Below are 16857 nucleotides of genomic sequence, written 5' to 3'. Positions count from 1 at the left end.
TGAGTATATTAGAAGGTGAAAGGTTTGGAGTTATCTGTCTATGAAAAAAGTGTGTGCTTAGACACAAGTGAGGATACAGAACTTGAGTTAAGTTTGTTTTGTTTGTATCCATATTTGGCACGAGATAATGTGATGTTTAAAATCTGCTTTGAGCTAACATCTGCAAATGAGCAGTGGCATCTTTTTTCCCTTATGGTGAAGATAATTGGCCTGTATATGAAAAGTAGGAATATTTAGGAAAAGGAAAGTGGAATCAGATGAGGCAGGAATAGGATGTTTTTTTCAGTTTATTTATTTAATGTGACTGTTTCTCCCTTCTCCTGATACTCAAAATAGTGTTCAAAGCAGAAATACCTTACAAGGAGGAGATAACATGAGGATAATGAGGTGCTGTTAAGATTTATTCTAAGCCTCTTTATCTGACTACAAATCTTTCTGTGATTTGTTTATCAGCCTGTATGTGTTTGGCCCAAGATAGCTGACTTAGGTGAGAAAATACACCTTACTGATTGGTATTCTTTAAGTCTTTCACTTTCTGAATTATATTTTTCCTCTTAGGGGGAAAGTAAGGAATATTCAGTTATGCTATCATTTAGACTTTCTAGGCAAGGAAGAGTTAAACTTTTATTTGAAAATACAGAATCTAAAACACCCAGTTAAAAGTGTTAAGTAACCCTTTGTTAAACAGTGAAGTATCTTCATTGTGATATTTAATATTTAAATCTACCTTTTGGTTTCTTGTTTAGAATAAAAATGCCAAGCTTCAGACCTCAAGCTATCTACTCTGTTTACAAAAATGTTATTTTCTGTGTGTTTTGATCTAGCTACCAACCAATGGTTTCTTCCTGCTGTTAGAGGAGATATCCCACCAGGCTGTGCAGCCCATGGTTTTGTCTGTGATGGTACCAGAATACTAGTATTTGGAGGAATGGTTGAATATGGAAGATATAGTAATGACCTATATGAATTGCAGGTATGGTGTTGTGTAAGATCACTTCCCTAGTTGAGAAGAAACAAATGCAACCTGTTACATTTAACTAATACCAAGGTGGAATCTACACACATATAAAACCGTTCTGAAAATCTCATTGAATTTTCTGTAAGGCTCACCATCGCCATCTAGAGTCACTTTGTATATTGCACTTAAAACACACTTAAAACGTTTTATTTGCAGCTGTATAGCTGAGTCCCAAGAGAATCATAGGGTAATTTATAGCGTAATCCTATAAATCTTTGCTCAGCTCCATTGAGCTTAATGAGACTTACTGTACTTCCAGTGAAGTATAGGATTGCACTGCACATATATTATGCTTTTAGCAGGTACCTGTTTTGCCTATGTTAAAAATGGACACATAGTGCTTAAAAGCATGTTGTTGACAACTGGCACACTACATGGTGCTCCTAATAGCAAGTCTTGATCTGGCACTTCATGTGAAACAGCCATTGCCAAGTGTTTATCCTGCACCCATTTACCTTGGAGTAGGTCTCATTCAACTCAATGGGACTTACCTCTAAGTAGAAATGTAAAGGTTTGCTCTATTAATTATTTAAAACATTTTTAATAGCACCCTTTATCTTTTGGATTTCAGGAACGTGTGCAATAAGTAATCATAGCAAAAATAAAACCATGAAACAATAAGTGATTTTGAATCACCTATGTCTGGTAAACAAAAAATAGGTTTGTCTTGTCCTGAAGACATTGTAAAGTTGCTGTTAAGCAAGCACCTCTAGGGAAGAGCCATAAGCTGGACACAACCACTGAAAAAGCCCCCATTCACAATTCTACTGACGATAAAATAAGCAAAATCTTAGATCACTGGAAAAGGGAGCAGGCCTCTCCATTTGCTTATATAGATCAGGAGAAATCAAAAAAATGCATTAACTGGAGGTTATTCTGTCATGAATTTGTATACATATTTTGCTTTGTTATTGTGTGAACTAGAATATCAAAATATGATGATTCCTCTGTTAAAGATAAGATAACTGGGTAATAAAGTTTTAAGTTGGAAAGGATTTTTGTCTCCATGTCTCTTTAACTGAAGAATTCTGCACACCTGATCCACTTGAGAGCCTTTTCAGAAGGCACCAGGTGGAGGGGGATTGAGACAGTCCCTTTCCGCCAGCATTTTTTTGACCTCTAAGGCACTAAGTGTGACTTGTGAACAGATGTAGGTTAACATGCTCCTGTTCTGTTTTCAAGGCAAGTCGATGGCTATGGAAAAAAATGAGACCTCAGCACCCATCAGCAGGCTTGCCACCTTGCCCTCGCCTTGGCCACAGCTTTTCTCTGTACGGCAACAAGTGTTACTTATTTGGTGGGTTGGCAAATGAAAGTGAAGACACGAACAATAACATTCCCAGGTACACTGATGAAACTGGAACAGAATGTTTGGAATTCTTTGTTTGGGACTTTTAATATTTGAACAGTTTAAAAGGAGGGAAACAGTTCTGTGGCAATAGTGATTAGAATATAGCATACCTGAAGGATGTTAAAAGGGGAAATTTGATCACCCTAACTTCTAGGACTTTGGATTATTAATGTACGTTTGCCATTCAAAAACAAAACAAAGAATGCTAATTTGTCAGTTAGTATTCAGAAACTTTGTTACTGAAAAGTTTTATTAAAAAGAATGGTGTGATAGTGACTTTGGAAGGTTGCATTAATCAAATAAAAGCTTTGATGCTACAGAAACTCTCCAAACTAATCAGTAAAATCTCAAGAAGTATTAGTTTCTCTTTAGTAGTTCTAAATTGTAGCATCTTTGTATGTACTTCAGTTTGGAAGTTAGTTGGTTGGTGGATAAAAATCAATGATTTTTTTAAAAAAATACATAAATAAAATAAAATCGGGTTTTTTTATATAAATCAGATTTTTTTATTTAAATTGGATCTTTTAAATAAAATGCTTTTGGAGGAAAAAATCTTTCTAAATATAGTCTTCTATTTAAGTTACATTATAGTCCAAAGGCTATTCACCAGGAAATAAGGATTTGTTTAGTTTTTCATGCGTGATGAAACTCAGTCTAAGTTTTTTTTAAAAAAATGTTTAACCACGTCAGTTGTCAAACATGGATACATATGCTATAATGTTATTGTTTTAGTTAAATAAATTGTTTAAATGATTATTACAGAAATGATTATTTTTCTCCTTACAATAAAGTACAGCAGAAAAGTTGTCCAAATATAAATAGTTAACTTATTAAACCTCACCATAATTTGATTATTATCTGTCTATGTTTTTATAATAGTATAACCAAATCAGTAATTTTTGATATAACTTTAAAAAATACTCTGAAATTTTATTATTCCAAAATGAAACCTTCATATGGTTGTAAATATTAAGATTATACCAGCAAGAATGAGTCTTTCTATAAAAAAATGATTGAAATCAAGTCTTACTGACTAGTGATTGAAATCAAGCCTTACTAGTGATTTAAATTGATTTGATTTAAATCAAATCCACCCTGATTGGTTAGACTTATTTAAGACAACTTAAATAAGAATAATACTTCAGGAAGGTAGATAGCGTTGTATCACATTCTGTGTCGGCCCACTGAAATCAGTGGTCTTACATTAGTGGTGACTAGCAATGCCATTGCTTTTAATGAATCTATACAGAGTTGGATGCAACCCACAGACTAGCTTTGGCAAGTCTACAGGAAAAGAGAATTCCAAAGTAATGTGATACCTCTTTTGTTCTTTCTCAACTTTAGCCAGCTCTGCAAAAACACATGCAGTTTTGTTAGTGGGCAATGTTGTAAAACTGTATTGATAGGCTACAGTTTCCTTGCAGTAGTTCCATAAAGAGGTCAGTGACCCTTTTGTTTGTTTCTTTTTAATGTATCTAGATATTTAAATGATTTCTATGAACTGGAGCTACAGCATGGTTCAGGCGTCATGGGCTGGAGTATTCCAGTGACTAAAGGAGTGCTGCCTTCACCCCGAGAATCACACACAGCTGTTATATACTGTAGAAAAGACTCTGGAAACCCAAAGATGTTTATTTTTGGAGGGATGTCTGGCTGTCGACTTAATGACCTTTGGGAGCTTGACATAGGTGAGTACAGTGAAGTTACAAGTGTGAAGTTTTGTTGTATTTTTACATGCTGAAAACTGATTTGTTGCTAAGGGTTTGCAACTTTAATTGCAGTGTTGGGAGGCAGCTGTGGAACTGTGACTGCCTTGACTTTGCCTTAGGGCTGTTTCACACAGTACACAGCAACAAATCCAAGTTTGCCATAGTGTATATTCTGAACAAGAAGTTGCAGCTAGTCCTGGGCCTTTGTCGGGTGCATATGTGTGATACCATTCCCCCCCCCCAAAAAAACAGCAACTGACTGCATTGAAACTGAATATTTTAGGCAAGAACTTATAAAAGGTGTGAAAAAAGCCCTTTTTAGCTCAATTTGTAGTATGTTCTGACATACTGCAGCAACGGAAGCTGCATTTGTTTGTCAAGAATGTGATAAAATATTCAGTGCTTATCTGGCAATGGAGAGCCCATGCAGTGCATTTTAAAATCCTTGTTCACGAGCCTGTATAATTAAAAACAAAATTGTTTTAATTGATGTTTTTATGGAGGTTGTAAATCTTTGTCCTAAAACTATTGCTATCCTTGCAAAACGGTGCTTGGAACAAGGTTCATTACTCCAGAATTGTAGGCAGAATCTGGATGGCACAGACATATCATCCCAAGTGTGGTCCTCATATCTTGGAAGCATTTAAATGAGCAGGAGGTCTATGAAAGTCAAAAGAGCCTGTTCCTGAAGATCCTTTTTGAGAGGTGACGAGGCAGTGCAAAATTAACAATATTTTGTTTGTTTTGCTGTCACTCTTCATAAAAATTACTTGAGAGCAAGTGAGCACCAGTCCTGAAAAGTCTGGGAGATCACAGATTTCTGTAACACCTGAAATTGAGAGGAAATTTCATAATTTAAAATGTAATTTTATCAAGTAGGTACAAATACTTTACTTGGTATATCTACAATTCACACATTTTATATATAACCTCTAATACCTGCATTCATATATTCCAAAAGGCTTCTCTAATCTTTCTCAAAACTGTTTATGCTTAGCTCTTATACAGTGTTTCTTGAAATCTAAAAGATGAAATGCACGATAGTTTGTTGGGGTATAGTTCATAAATATTCAAGGAAGTAAACCCTTCTGTATTCTTTTTGGTAATAGCTACTAATAACTAATATACGGGACGTGGGTGGCGCTGTGGGTTAAACCACTGCACCTAGGGCTTGCGGATCAGAAGGTTGGCGGTTCGAATCCCTGCGACGGGGTGAGCTCCCATTGCTCGGTTTCTGCTCCTGCCAACCTAGCAGTTCGAAAGCACATCAAAGTGCAAGTAGATAAATACGTACCGCTCTGGCTGGAAGGTAAATGGCGTTTCCGTGCGCTGCTCTGGTTCACCAGAAGCGGCTTTGTCATCCTGGCCACATGACCTGGAAGCTGTACGCCGGCTCCCTCGGCCAGTAAAGCGAGATGAGTGCCACAACCCCAGAGTTGTCCACGACTGGACCTAACGGTCAGGGGTCCCTTAACCTTTAACTTTACTAATAACATTTTTGTTTAGACAAGCCTACCTAGACATATAGAAAGTTGATGTATGTTTTTTTCTGTTGTTACTTTATTCTGGTTTTTTTAAAAAAATGTTGTTTTTAAATGTTTTTACTGATAATTTTATTGTCTTATTCTCTTTGTAAAGTGTTTTGAGGTGTATACATTTTATGAAATAAATAAACAAAAAATTCTTTTTCTCTGCACCCCTCTGTTTTTCTTAATAGAAACAATGACTTGGTCGAAACCAGAAATTAAAGGGACAGTGCCACTTCCCCGTAGTCTCCATACAGCCAATGTAATAGGAAACAAGTATGTCTGTTGTTAAAAGCTCACCTATAGAAAGGTACACTTAGTAGGAGACTGTTACTGTAGTATTTGTATTTAGGGATCCTGCCTGTGTCCATCTCTGTGAAGTGCAAACAGTGTTAGCCTTTTGAAAAGCTCTGCTACAGGCTGAAAGACTATGGAAATTGAAACATATTGCTTGCATTTTGGTGAATGCCTGGAAACTTTTCACTGTTTTATTTGGGATCATTTAAGTCTCTGCATTAAATTATCTGAAGTTAACAAGAGAACCTGTGACATCTTTTTGGGGGTGGGGTGGGGAAATGCAACCCCTTCTATTAATAGTGAGAGCTGCAGTATTGTAGCTTAACAGAGAAGAGTTGCCTTGAATTGAGCATAGTATAAGTGACTGCATTAGAAAATAATTCTATGATGCATCACAATGTCACTAGAAAAAAAATCTTAAAACAATGCTAATAAATGACATTTCTGGAAGTTGCTATTTGTTAGCTGAAATAAAAGTTTGAGGTATGTAGAAATTAAGGCCTGTTGTAGATAAGAACTTGATATGTTTGGTTGTTTCAGGGGCTATTAATGCAATTTTAACACAGTCAGCCACAGCCATATTTAGATATTTGATCCAATGTACCATGGGAGATTGGGGTTGTGCCAGCTGATCCACCTTCCTTCACTGTACCCATGTGACTCCATCCCCCAAATATTCACATATTGGATGTCCCATTTTTATAGCTTCTTAGGAATGTAGGCCCATCCTATCATGTGTAGGCCTCGAACCGCTTGAGCCATATGATCTGAATGCCACTTATGTATGGATGACATTCAAAATGTAAACATCAGAGCAGTCCAATAACAGAAAGGGCAGGATTCTGACTTTTCTACCACCATCACTTACAATATGTTGGATTTTATATTTTCCTAGGGCTTCTGTTTAGAGCAAGACAGGGGCATATGTCTCTAAACCAAAGTTCGAAAACCTGGTCTCCCAGATGTTAGACAGGACTCCAACTCCTATGATCCCTCCTATGATTAACCATGCTGGCTGAGGTTGATGGGAGTTGGAACTTAGCAACATCTGGACGGCCATAGGTTTTCTACTACTGCGAATAAATCTTACTAGCTTAATTAAAATCTAGCATAAGTAAACTGTGAGATGCTTATGCTTATATGTCTCCTTTGATGACCAGAATTGAGCATCTTCGTATAACACACACACACATACACACACTCATTTGTATGTTTCTATGCAAGGGATTGATTAGTTCTACATCCCCTTCATTTCAGTATTGCTACAGTTGCTCTGATGCCATTCACAGAATCCCTGCATTTTCTCTGTCCTAGCTTCTGTTTCTCTGTCCCAGCTTCTGCCAACCTAGCAGTTCAAAAGCACACCAGTGCAAGTAGATAACACTGTGGCAGGAAGGTAAAAGGTGTTTCCATGCTCTCTGGCACTCACTGTGGTGCTCTGTTGCGCCAGAAGCGGTTTAATCATGCTGGCCACATGACCTGGAAAGCTGTCTGTGGACAAATGCCAGCTCCCTCAGCCTGAAAAGCGAGATGAGTGCTGCACCCCATAGTCACCTTTGACTGGATTTAATAGTCCAGGGGTCCTTTTAGAGTACTTACTAATCCTATACCCCCACTCTATTTTGCAACACCAACAGATTGGTTAAAGGTACTTAATGGTTTTGTTATGCGGGACTGTATTTGGTGAAACATTCCAGTGCTTGATAATAGATAGCTACAAACAGCTCTTTACTTGTGGTTGCTTCTTGCGATATAAGCATGTGGGAAGGCAGTGTATGTAACTTCCAGCTATCTGTTGAGAGAAATTTTACCATACCGTTTCATTGCAGTACATTATTTCCATTCATTAAACAGGATTGGCTTTCCATGTGGTTGCCACCTATAAATTTTCAGTTTCCAAAACCCATTAAATGCACCCCGAAATGGTCAACCATGTGATAAATGATTGTCTGTAGCTGCATGCTGTTCCTGAGACAGTTTTCAGATTGCATTTTGTAAGAACACAGATCATTTTGATAGTTGACAACTGCTATTTTAATTTTGAAAACTAATTATAGGGATCCTATGTTATCTATAGCTTTTTAATTATATGTGGCATGGGGGAAGGTGGTGGAAGGGGAGTCAAGTTCTAATTAGTAAATGCAAAGGAAACATAGCTTTTTATTTAAAAATTGTCTGAGAAATTAATACAGTGGTTGGAGGGATTGTGCTTCTGAATACTGGTTATTGGAAACTGCAAGAGGGCAGAATGCTCTTGTTTTTGGGTTCTGCCTGAGGGCTTCCCATAGCCACCTGGTTGGCCACTGTGAGAACAGGATGCTGGCATAGGTGGACCACTTTTCTCATCAAGCAGGCTCTTCTTATGTTCTTAATATAGGAAAAAAAGCTTTAGAAAATAAATTAGCTTGTCTTTTCCCACAACACTCTTATATTCGCAGAATGTACATTTTTGGTGGATGGATTCCACAGAGCACAGATGATAATGTGTCTTCTCAAGATGGAGAATGGAAATGTACTGGCTCATTTTCTTACCTAAACTTAGGTTAGTATACCTTTGTACTTGTTGTTAATTTACAGAGCAGTCCTCTATACCAAGGGACGTGGGTGGTGCTGTGGGTTAAACCACAGAGCTTGGGCTTGCTGATCAGAAGGTCGGCGGTTCGAATCCCTGAGATAGGATGAGCTCCCGTTGCTCAGTCCCAGCTCCTGCCAACCTAGCAGTTTGAAAGCATGTCAAAGTGCAAGTAGATAAATGGGTACCGCTCCGGTGGGTAGGCAAATGGCGTTTATGTGTGCTGCTTTGGTTCGCCAGAAGTGGCTTAGTCACGCTGGCCACATGACCTGGAAGCTGTACGCCGGCTCCCTCGGCCAATAAAGCGAGATGGGCGCCACAACCCTAGAGTCGGTCACGACTGGACCTAATGGTCAGGGGTCCCTTTACCTTTACCCTCTATACCAAATATTCCGGGGGTGGGATACACTGCTGCTACATGGGCAGAGGGAGAGAGGAAAAGTGGTGGTCCTGGCCAGTTGAGTGCTGGCTGCTTATATGGTGCTTGAGGAAATTTTTTTTCCTAGCCTTCAATAGTCCTTGAAGAAATGTTGCCCTTGACTTCAAAAAAGATTTCCCTCTGCTACACATGCTGAGCCAAAATGGGAAGGGGGGAAATGCACAACCAAAACATACAAGTGTGAAGTAAAAATGGCAAGCCATTCCAGCATCCTTGTAAGTTTCACCAGTGCTCTTCAATTGGGGTGTTACAACAACAAGGGAACATATTAGGAACACACTCAACATCAACAGCAGTGGAGTTCCTTGTGCCATGGTTGGTGTTTGTACCATTGCCAGGAATGTGGCTGTTTATTGATGGATATAGGTGCATGTGCTCCTTCTCCACAACACCACCGTGTTTCAGCAGTTTCACGGATGTAGCTTTGCTAGTAGAACTGTTAGTTCCATTTGCCAGTGTATCTTGTGGCACCTTGCATAGTGGGGCTTCTCCCATATCCTCTGTCTCCTCTGGCAATCAAGTAAATGTTCAGGTTTCAACTGGGAGAAGCAAAATATTTGAAGTTGGAATCAGTTTTAGAACAATGATTGCACTTCAGTCTATTTCTTTATAATAAATGATAGCCTCCTTGGTTTTGTTATACACAACCAGCCAGGAGCACATTTCTTCAACATTCCAGTCTCTATCCAATGAATGATACATTTGATACAAACAAAAATCAGCCAAATGGAATCCTTGATCTAAGGCTGAGAAGCTAAGATTCAGAATTTACAGAAAAGAAATTGACTAATTTTCATATTCTAAAAAAACGTGTTATGTGCAGAGATTTGTCTTTGAATTTTTATATCTGCTCATATCCGTTTTATAGATTGCTAATTTTAGGTGATGTTGTGCATCAGCAAAATAATGTAAGATTTTTAAAAATCCTATCTTTGGACACTGATTTTGATTGTCTGTTTTATTTACTAGATACCACAGAATGGATAGGTCTGATAGGAGATTGCCAGGAAGACAAAAATAACCTGTTGCCAGGCCCAAGGGCTGGCCACTGTGCTGTCATAGTTGGCACTCGCCTGTATATATGGAGTGGCAGAGATGGATACAGAAAAGCTTGGAACAATCAGGTTTGCTGCAAGGATCTTTGGTATCTAGATATTGGTGAGTACCCTCTTAATGCTTTTCAGTAACATTACAGATAGTTGTTATAGCTTGTTTGAGCGTTACATGCATTTGGTTTTTCAAAACTTTGAAAAACACTGTTATTGTGCAATTGAAATTTGTAAGGATCATCCTTATTCTCAACATCCACATTTAGGGTTGATTTAAACATAACATTATCAATTCTCCAACCCAGATTCTGTAAGGCTGGCTGTGACCAAAGGTTTCTTTTCTCACACAAGTAAGTTGTAGGCAACCTGGTGGCTGTCTGTGGACTGGAGTGCTTGATAGGTGGTTAATTGCTTATTCCTTGGGTAAGGAACCGGTGCCATATTTGTCCTGCAAATTTCATTTGTGCATATACTTCCCAAAGGGAGGACCCAGCCCTAAGAAAGAAATGTCTGTAGCCTGATAGACAAAGCCATGATGTGGCTAAAATCCTAATATCCCTGGATTTTTTCAGCTTTTTCAGTCCTCCCAGTTTTAATGAGACACATGCAATCTTAACTGTGTTTTATTGACAAAAAGACTGTTATGGTTGGGGTTACAGATAGAAACAGTTCATTCTTGGCTTTGCTTAACAACCTGTTGGAACATAGGCTTTTTTGGTATCATAGATAAATATTTTGTTGAGAAATCATAGCCCATCCTAAAACACTGCATCCTAATGGTAACTGGAGCTCACTATTCTCCTTTAAGAGAAACCACCAGCACCATCACAAGTACAGCTGATCAGAGCTACTACTAATTCATTCCAAGTTAAATGGGATGAAGTTCCTACTGTTGAAGGTTACCTTCTTCAATTAAATTTGGAGATGCCAACACCTGTTACAGCTGAAATACCTATTAACATGGCACCCGAAGCATCATCACCAAGCGTGCAAGGTAAGATAGTCCATCTTTTTGAAGCAATGTGAAAGTAAAGTCAATTTTCCCCTGCTATAGCCCCAAATGCACTTTGTGGAGAGGATGGGGTAACTGATCACCATGTCACCCTTGCCTTGTGTCATTTCATGTCAGTAGAGCAGGAATCTGACTAATCCTGTTACTTCCATAGTTTCAGTCAGGTATGGGAGCAAGTAGAGAATGCTGATTCTTATTTTTCCTTATACCTTATAAATGTGAAGGAAGAGTGCACTGTGCAGCAATCCCTCCAAAGGAAAAAAATAAGGGTGGGGAAAAATAATACAATATCCTTTAGGCACTGAGCTGACGACTCCTGACTTACATTATATGTTTCACTTTTGAATATGTTGTTATGAGAAATGGAGGTTTTGATTGTAGAGAAAATTCTTGTCTTTCTGACATTGATGAGGAGTGAAACTGCATTTCTGTGATAACTGAAATGGAATAACAGCCCTCAGAGCAGCTAAAAGCTTTATGTAAGATTCTGCTGTTGATCATGTTTACATTTACACAAAAGATGGTTCTTCTCTCCAGCAAAGCCTAAAATTAATGAATATCATCCTTTCTTCAGGAATCAAGCTGGATCTTCACAGCCAAACGCTCAATAAAGTCCCAAACAACGTAAGTATTTACTTTTGAAGGCTATAAATAAGAATAATTACTCTTGCTTGCCTGGATGGACAATGGATGTGTGTGTGTGTGTGTATAGAAGCTAGCCTACTGTTTGCCACTGGCATGTGGAACCCCCAAAGGTTACCCAGAAGGGAATGTGCCGCTTGAGCTGGAAAAGGTTCCCTGTCCCTTCTTGGGAGCCTGCTAGGCTGCATCATTTAACTTGTGCAGGGGCTGAAATGGAAGCAACATTGACTCAATGCACTGATTCATTACTACACAAATCAAAGAGCTGTCCTTCTAGTGTGGGGAGCAACAGAATCTTAGGTAGAGCTCTCCCCGCACACTGCTGCTTCCAGCGTGTGAGACACAGACTAATTGAAGTGTGCAGCAGAGATGCATAAATTGAGAATTCTGCCAAAGTTGCTCTTTCTGTCCAAGGAAGACTTTTGATTGTGTCTTAGATTCAATGGGTGAGATACATAGTATTGAAGAGCTCCCTCAGAATTGAGGGCTATGCTGTGACAGCCTGGTGAAATATAATTATTATCAAATAATTGCTGTTACTGTTCTTCCATGTGTAGGTGCAAATTTCAATTTCAGAAACTAAAGTAAAGGTCCCAGAACCTGAAAATGCAGAGAAAGACCATTCCGCTTCCAAAGAGTCCAGCACCTCTTTATGTTTGCCTGCTAGCACTTTAGGTAAGAAGAACCTATGGGGGCAGCTTATATTTTTTAATTTTTTATTTCATTTATATGCCACCCAGTGATGAACCTTGGTGTCTCAAATTTCAGTGGCACCCTGTGTGACGCCAAAATCCGCCTTCCCGCCTCTTGCCTTCCATTGGGTGTAATAGTGGTGGTACCTGCTGTGAAGTCCCAGAAGCTCCATGCCTTAGAGCTGCTTCTGTACCACCTTTCAATATACATGGAAACACACTGTATTGGCCCAAATATAAGCTGCACTGGAATATAACCTGCAGCCTTTCCCCTTCCCTGCTCTCTTCCTTCCCGGTCTTGGGGGAGAGGATGTGGGACTACACACAGGGCAGGTGCCACTTCACTGTGCTCCTGGCGCTGTTTGCCCCGTGCTCCTGGCTGCATACTTTAAGGTTGTGAATATAAGCTGCACTTTAACTTTTCAAGGTCAAAATTTGGGGGGAAAGTGCAGCTTATATTCAGGCCAATACTGTGAGATGCACTTGATGATATAAGCAGGACAAGAACACATGCTCAGTTTAATAAATGAAGGTCAACTAAAGTTGAGTTGAGTGAAAATAGTCCTTATACAATGGCAAATGCTCTTTTGGAGGATGCAGTTGGGTTTTCCATAGCTGTGAGTAGTAAAAAAGCCTGTCAGTTGAGGCAATAAGAGACATTTCCACACACAGGAAGCAGGTTCAAAAACAAGAGTTTCTGTTTATCGCTCTATACTTTTGCTCGATAATATGAGAAAATGTCAGTGATCATGATAGGAACTGAGTTATTAAAATCTGGCTGGAATAAATGGCTTTGACATGGTATGCAGTAGAGCTTATCTTGTCTGTTCCTGAACAGCATCTTTTCTCCTGCCAGAGCTGTACTGCAAGTTCTTCTTGGTGTACTTTAAAAAAACAGCATTTTTTAAAAGGTGATAAACTGTGATGTGTATCATTGGGCCCATGTGCAAGACCTGCCAGGGATGGTCTTACTGTTAGACAGAGTGAGGCAGCCATGCACTCAGTAATATATATTAATTCCAAACCATCATACCTGTTCCTTCCACTCTGCATAGTTATATACTCTCTGTATACTGTAATTATATATACAGTAGTACCTCAGTTGAAGAACAGTCCTGTTTACGAACGAACTCCGCAAAACTGGAAGTAGTGTCCCGGTTTTAGAACTTTACTTCGGTCTAAGAACAGAATCCAGACAGTGGAAGGGCACCGGCAGTGGGAGGCCTCATTAGGGAAAGCGCGCCTCGGTTTAAGAACGGTCTCTGTTTAAGAACAGACTTCTGGAACAGATTAAGTTCGTAAACCAAGATACCACTGTAGTTGCTATTGATACCGGGTAGTTTTACGGCTTCCTAAATTGAAAGTCAGCATTAAGCTATGAGTGCATCGCACAAAATAGGATTGAACCTTTCTTTTTGAAATACATTTGAACAATAGCTGCTGAATGCTTTATTTGCTGAAGTGTTTTTCCCTGAATTAATAATAGTTCTTAATATCATTTTTTTCTAGTTAAAGAGATTGCTGTTACCCCAACAAGAGTTGCTTCTGTTAGTCCAAATGATTCAGCTATACAATTGCCTGTAAGTACATGACATTTTAAAGTAAAGGATATTGCCAGTATTACACTGGTGTATTGCATTTGTTCACATAAGTTTTGTTACACCTGGACATCATGATTTTAAATATACAGCCCAACAGGATGCACATCGCCATCCTTCCATGCCTGATTCAGCCCTCTGGAAGTGTCTTCTGCATAAACCCTACTGAAAAGAAAAAGAGTGAAGCAACAGCAACAATTTTATTATTTATAAGGCAATTAAAACATAACATAAACAATAAAACCATATGAAAATCATTTTACAACCAATTCCAGCAATTACTGTAAGATATACAGTAGTCTTCAATAGGTGGTAGCATGTGCAGTCAAAAATAACAGCCAATATTGCAATCGGGGGGGGGGGGAGCACCTGAGTAAATGAGGAAGTTTTTCACCTGTGTTGCAAACATAGAAGGTACATGCTGTACGAAGGCTGTTTCGTATGGTAGGTGCTACCACTGTAAAGTCCCTCTTTTAAAAGATTGTGGTACCAGCAAGTAGGCCTCAGTCTGCTGATCTCAGTGTGCAAGTAGCTCTCCAAGGGAGATGGCGTTCCCTCAGGTAGCTTGGTCCCAAGTTGTTTAGGACTTACTAACAGTAGAACCTTAAACTTGGCTTGATAGCAAATGGGTAGTCAATGCAGTTTGTTCAAGACAGATGTTACATACACAATGAATGGTGCTCCCTGGAACTGCAGTTTCTGAACCAGTCTTAAAGGGCAACCCCAATTATAGTGTATTGCAGTAATCCATTTTTAAGGTTACCAATACATGGAATTGGCAAACTAGCTGAAGTTGGTAACAAGTGGTAAATATCAGCAAGGACATTCTCTTGTTTGTGAAATAGCTTAACAAATGATGGCCTCCAATTTTGAAAAATATATGCAAGGAAATAGGATTTAAAAAAAATGTTTATAGTAGTCCAGCCAGCAGAATCCATGGAAGAGAGCAAATGAGTAATTTTTTCTAGCCATCAAAATTGAAAGTCAGGCGTGTTTTTAACTTTATTCTAAAATCTCAAAAATTTATTTTGCATAACTCTTGGTCATTTCAGTGTCTTTCTAGAAACACTGCCCTCTGCAGATGATAGTGCAGGAATGCTGTCAGTAAAGCTATAGCTCAGGGGTCAGCAACCTTTTTCAACCATGGGCCGGTCCACTGTCCCTCAGACCATGTGGTGGGCCGGACTATATATATATTTTTTTTATTAATTTTTTATTGACTTTACATAAGATTTTACATAATAACAAAGACCATACACATACATAACATATTTTTCACATTCTCCTACCCCCCTCCCAGAGCTCTCTCCTCCCACAAGAGAACCCCCCGAGAGGAAGGCAATCAAATGTGGTTCATTTTATAGTTGGGTCTCTATCCACCTCCCCCCTTCCCCCCTGAACCTCCCTCTGCCACCAAGAGGTCCTAGGATGGCAAGGATAGGAACAGGCGAATATCCACCCAGCTGTTGTCTAACTTTAACATTCAAAAACGATAAGAAAAAAGAAAAGATAAAATAAAAATAATAACAAACAAAAAAAAAAAAGAAGAAGAAAAAACAGAAGAAAAAAACCCACAGCGTATGATAAAAATAAAAACAAAACACATAACATCAAAAATTCAAATCTTATCTAATTTCCTAAACATTGTCTATTAGGCTTCCCCAGACCCCCCCCCTTTGTTGATTTTCATTTGCCAACTCCATCTTTACAGTTTTCACTATTTACCAACCATTCTAATCTCATTTAATTTAAAATTGTCCATTTAGCCAATTAATCAAATTATCAATAATTTTTTTTTATTTGTTTACTTATATATCTCCTTCCATTCCCCTCCTTCTCCCCACACCCCAGAACTCTCCCTGCCACTGAGAGCCTCCAGGGTACGGAAGATAGGAAGGGATGGCTCTTTTTCCAGCTGGTTCTCCCCCTCCCCCCCTCCCCCCCACTCCGGGAGTCCCCCTCTGCCACCAGGGAACCCCAGAACGGAGACTATATTTTTTTTGGTGGGGGGGGGGGAATGAACAAATTCCTATTCCCCACAAATAACCCAGAGGTGCCTTTTAAATAAAAGCACTACTCATATAAAAACGCCAGGCAGGCCCCACAAATAACCCAGAGATGCATTTTAAATAAAAGGACACATTCTACTCATATAAAAACATGCTGATTCCTGGACCGGATTGAGAAGGCAATTGGGCCGCATCCGGCCCACAGGCCTGAGGTTGCCTACCCCTGCTGTAGCTGAACAAGGCAATTATGGAGTCAAGTCTTGCCCTGTAGGTCTGGAGAATCTTGCTTTAGGCAACCTCATGCAGCAGAAGGGCAACTTCTAGAGAGAAGGGGGGTAGATGCAATTTCTTGTTGTGCAGACCATCCATACTCTAATGAAACTTGTTCTCCAAACCACAGAAAACTTCACCACCAAAGCAGAAGGCAAGAAAACAAGAACGAAGGTGGTATGATGTTGGCATTTTTCAAAGCAACAGTGCTCTAGTGAACCAGTTCTATTTGTTGCAGGAAGAAAAGGCCATAATTTCCAGCAAGGTAACTGTTAATTTCTTTACCTATGTATTCTAACATATTCTAACATGACTTTCCTCCCTGTTTGAACATTTTTATTATTTTTCTTAGTATCTAGTATTCGTTCATTTATGTCTTTGTTTAATCTGCTTTTTGAGAACTATGCTCTACAAAGCAGCATGTAACATATGTAAAATAAAAACACAAACCTCATCATAATATATAGTAAAATGTTGATTTCATAGGAATTTCAATATCCATTTCAATAGGCAGACTGAATATCCATTGGGTATCTAGTTGGATCACTTTAGAGTCCCACACTCAATAAACTATCAGCCTAGATTTTGTACAGTTCAGTGTTTTTAATTTCATATCTATTGCCCTTTGGCTTTTGCATTATTGCTGTTTTATTCTTGCAATTGTTATCTGTTT

The 16857-nt window shown here is 38.9% G+C and overlaps 1 protein-coding gene across 2 annotated transcripts in view; it reads left to right on the top strand.

The window, feature by feature from the left end:
• HCFC2 (host cell factor C2) overlaps nucleotides 1–16857 on the top strand; it is a 28372-nt gene that overhangs the window by 3243 nt on the left and 8272 nt on the right. For both annotated transcript variants that reach the window (XM_088676748.1, XM_035126930.3), the window contains exons 2-12: nucleotides 825–973; nucleotides 2201–2361; nucleotides 3849–4057; nucleotides 5796–5880; nucleotides 8340–8443; nucleotides 9882–10070; nucleotides 10770–10955; nucleotides 11548–11597; nucleotides 12173–12290; nucleotides 13817–13887; nucleotides 16315–16449. In XM_088676748.1, the coding sequence (XP_088532874.1) occupies nucleotides 825–973; nucleotides 2201–2361; nucleotides 3849–4057; nucleotides 5796–5880; nucleotides 8340–8443; nucleotides 9882–10070; nucleotides 10770–10955; nucleotides 11548–11597; nucleotides 12173–12290; nucleotides 13817–13887; nucleotides 16315–16449 (1457 nt within the window). The remainder of the gene's footprint in view (nucleotides 1–824; nucleotides 974–2200; nucleotides 2362–3848; nucleotides 4058–5795; nucleotides 5881–8339; nucleotides 8444–9881; nucleotides 10071–10769; nucleotides 10956–11547; nucleotides 11598–12172; nucleotides 12291–13816; nucleotides 13888–16314; nucleotides 16450–16857) is intronic.

This window comes from Zootoca vivipara, chromosome 9 (assembly GCF_965207765.1).
Source record: "Zootoca vivipara chromosome 9, rZooViv2.hap1.1, whole genome shotgun sequence".
NCBI lineage: Eukaryota > Metazoa > Chordata > Lepidosauria > Squamata > Lacertidae > Zootoca > Zootoca vivipara.
Note: the sequence above shows the minus strand (reverse complement) of the source record. Positions and strands in the feature narration are given on the sequence as shown.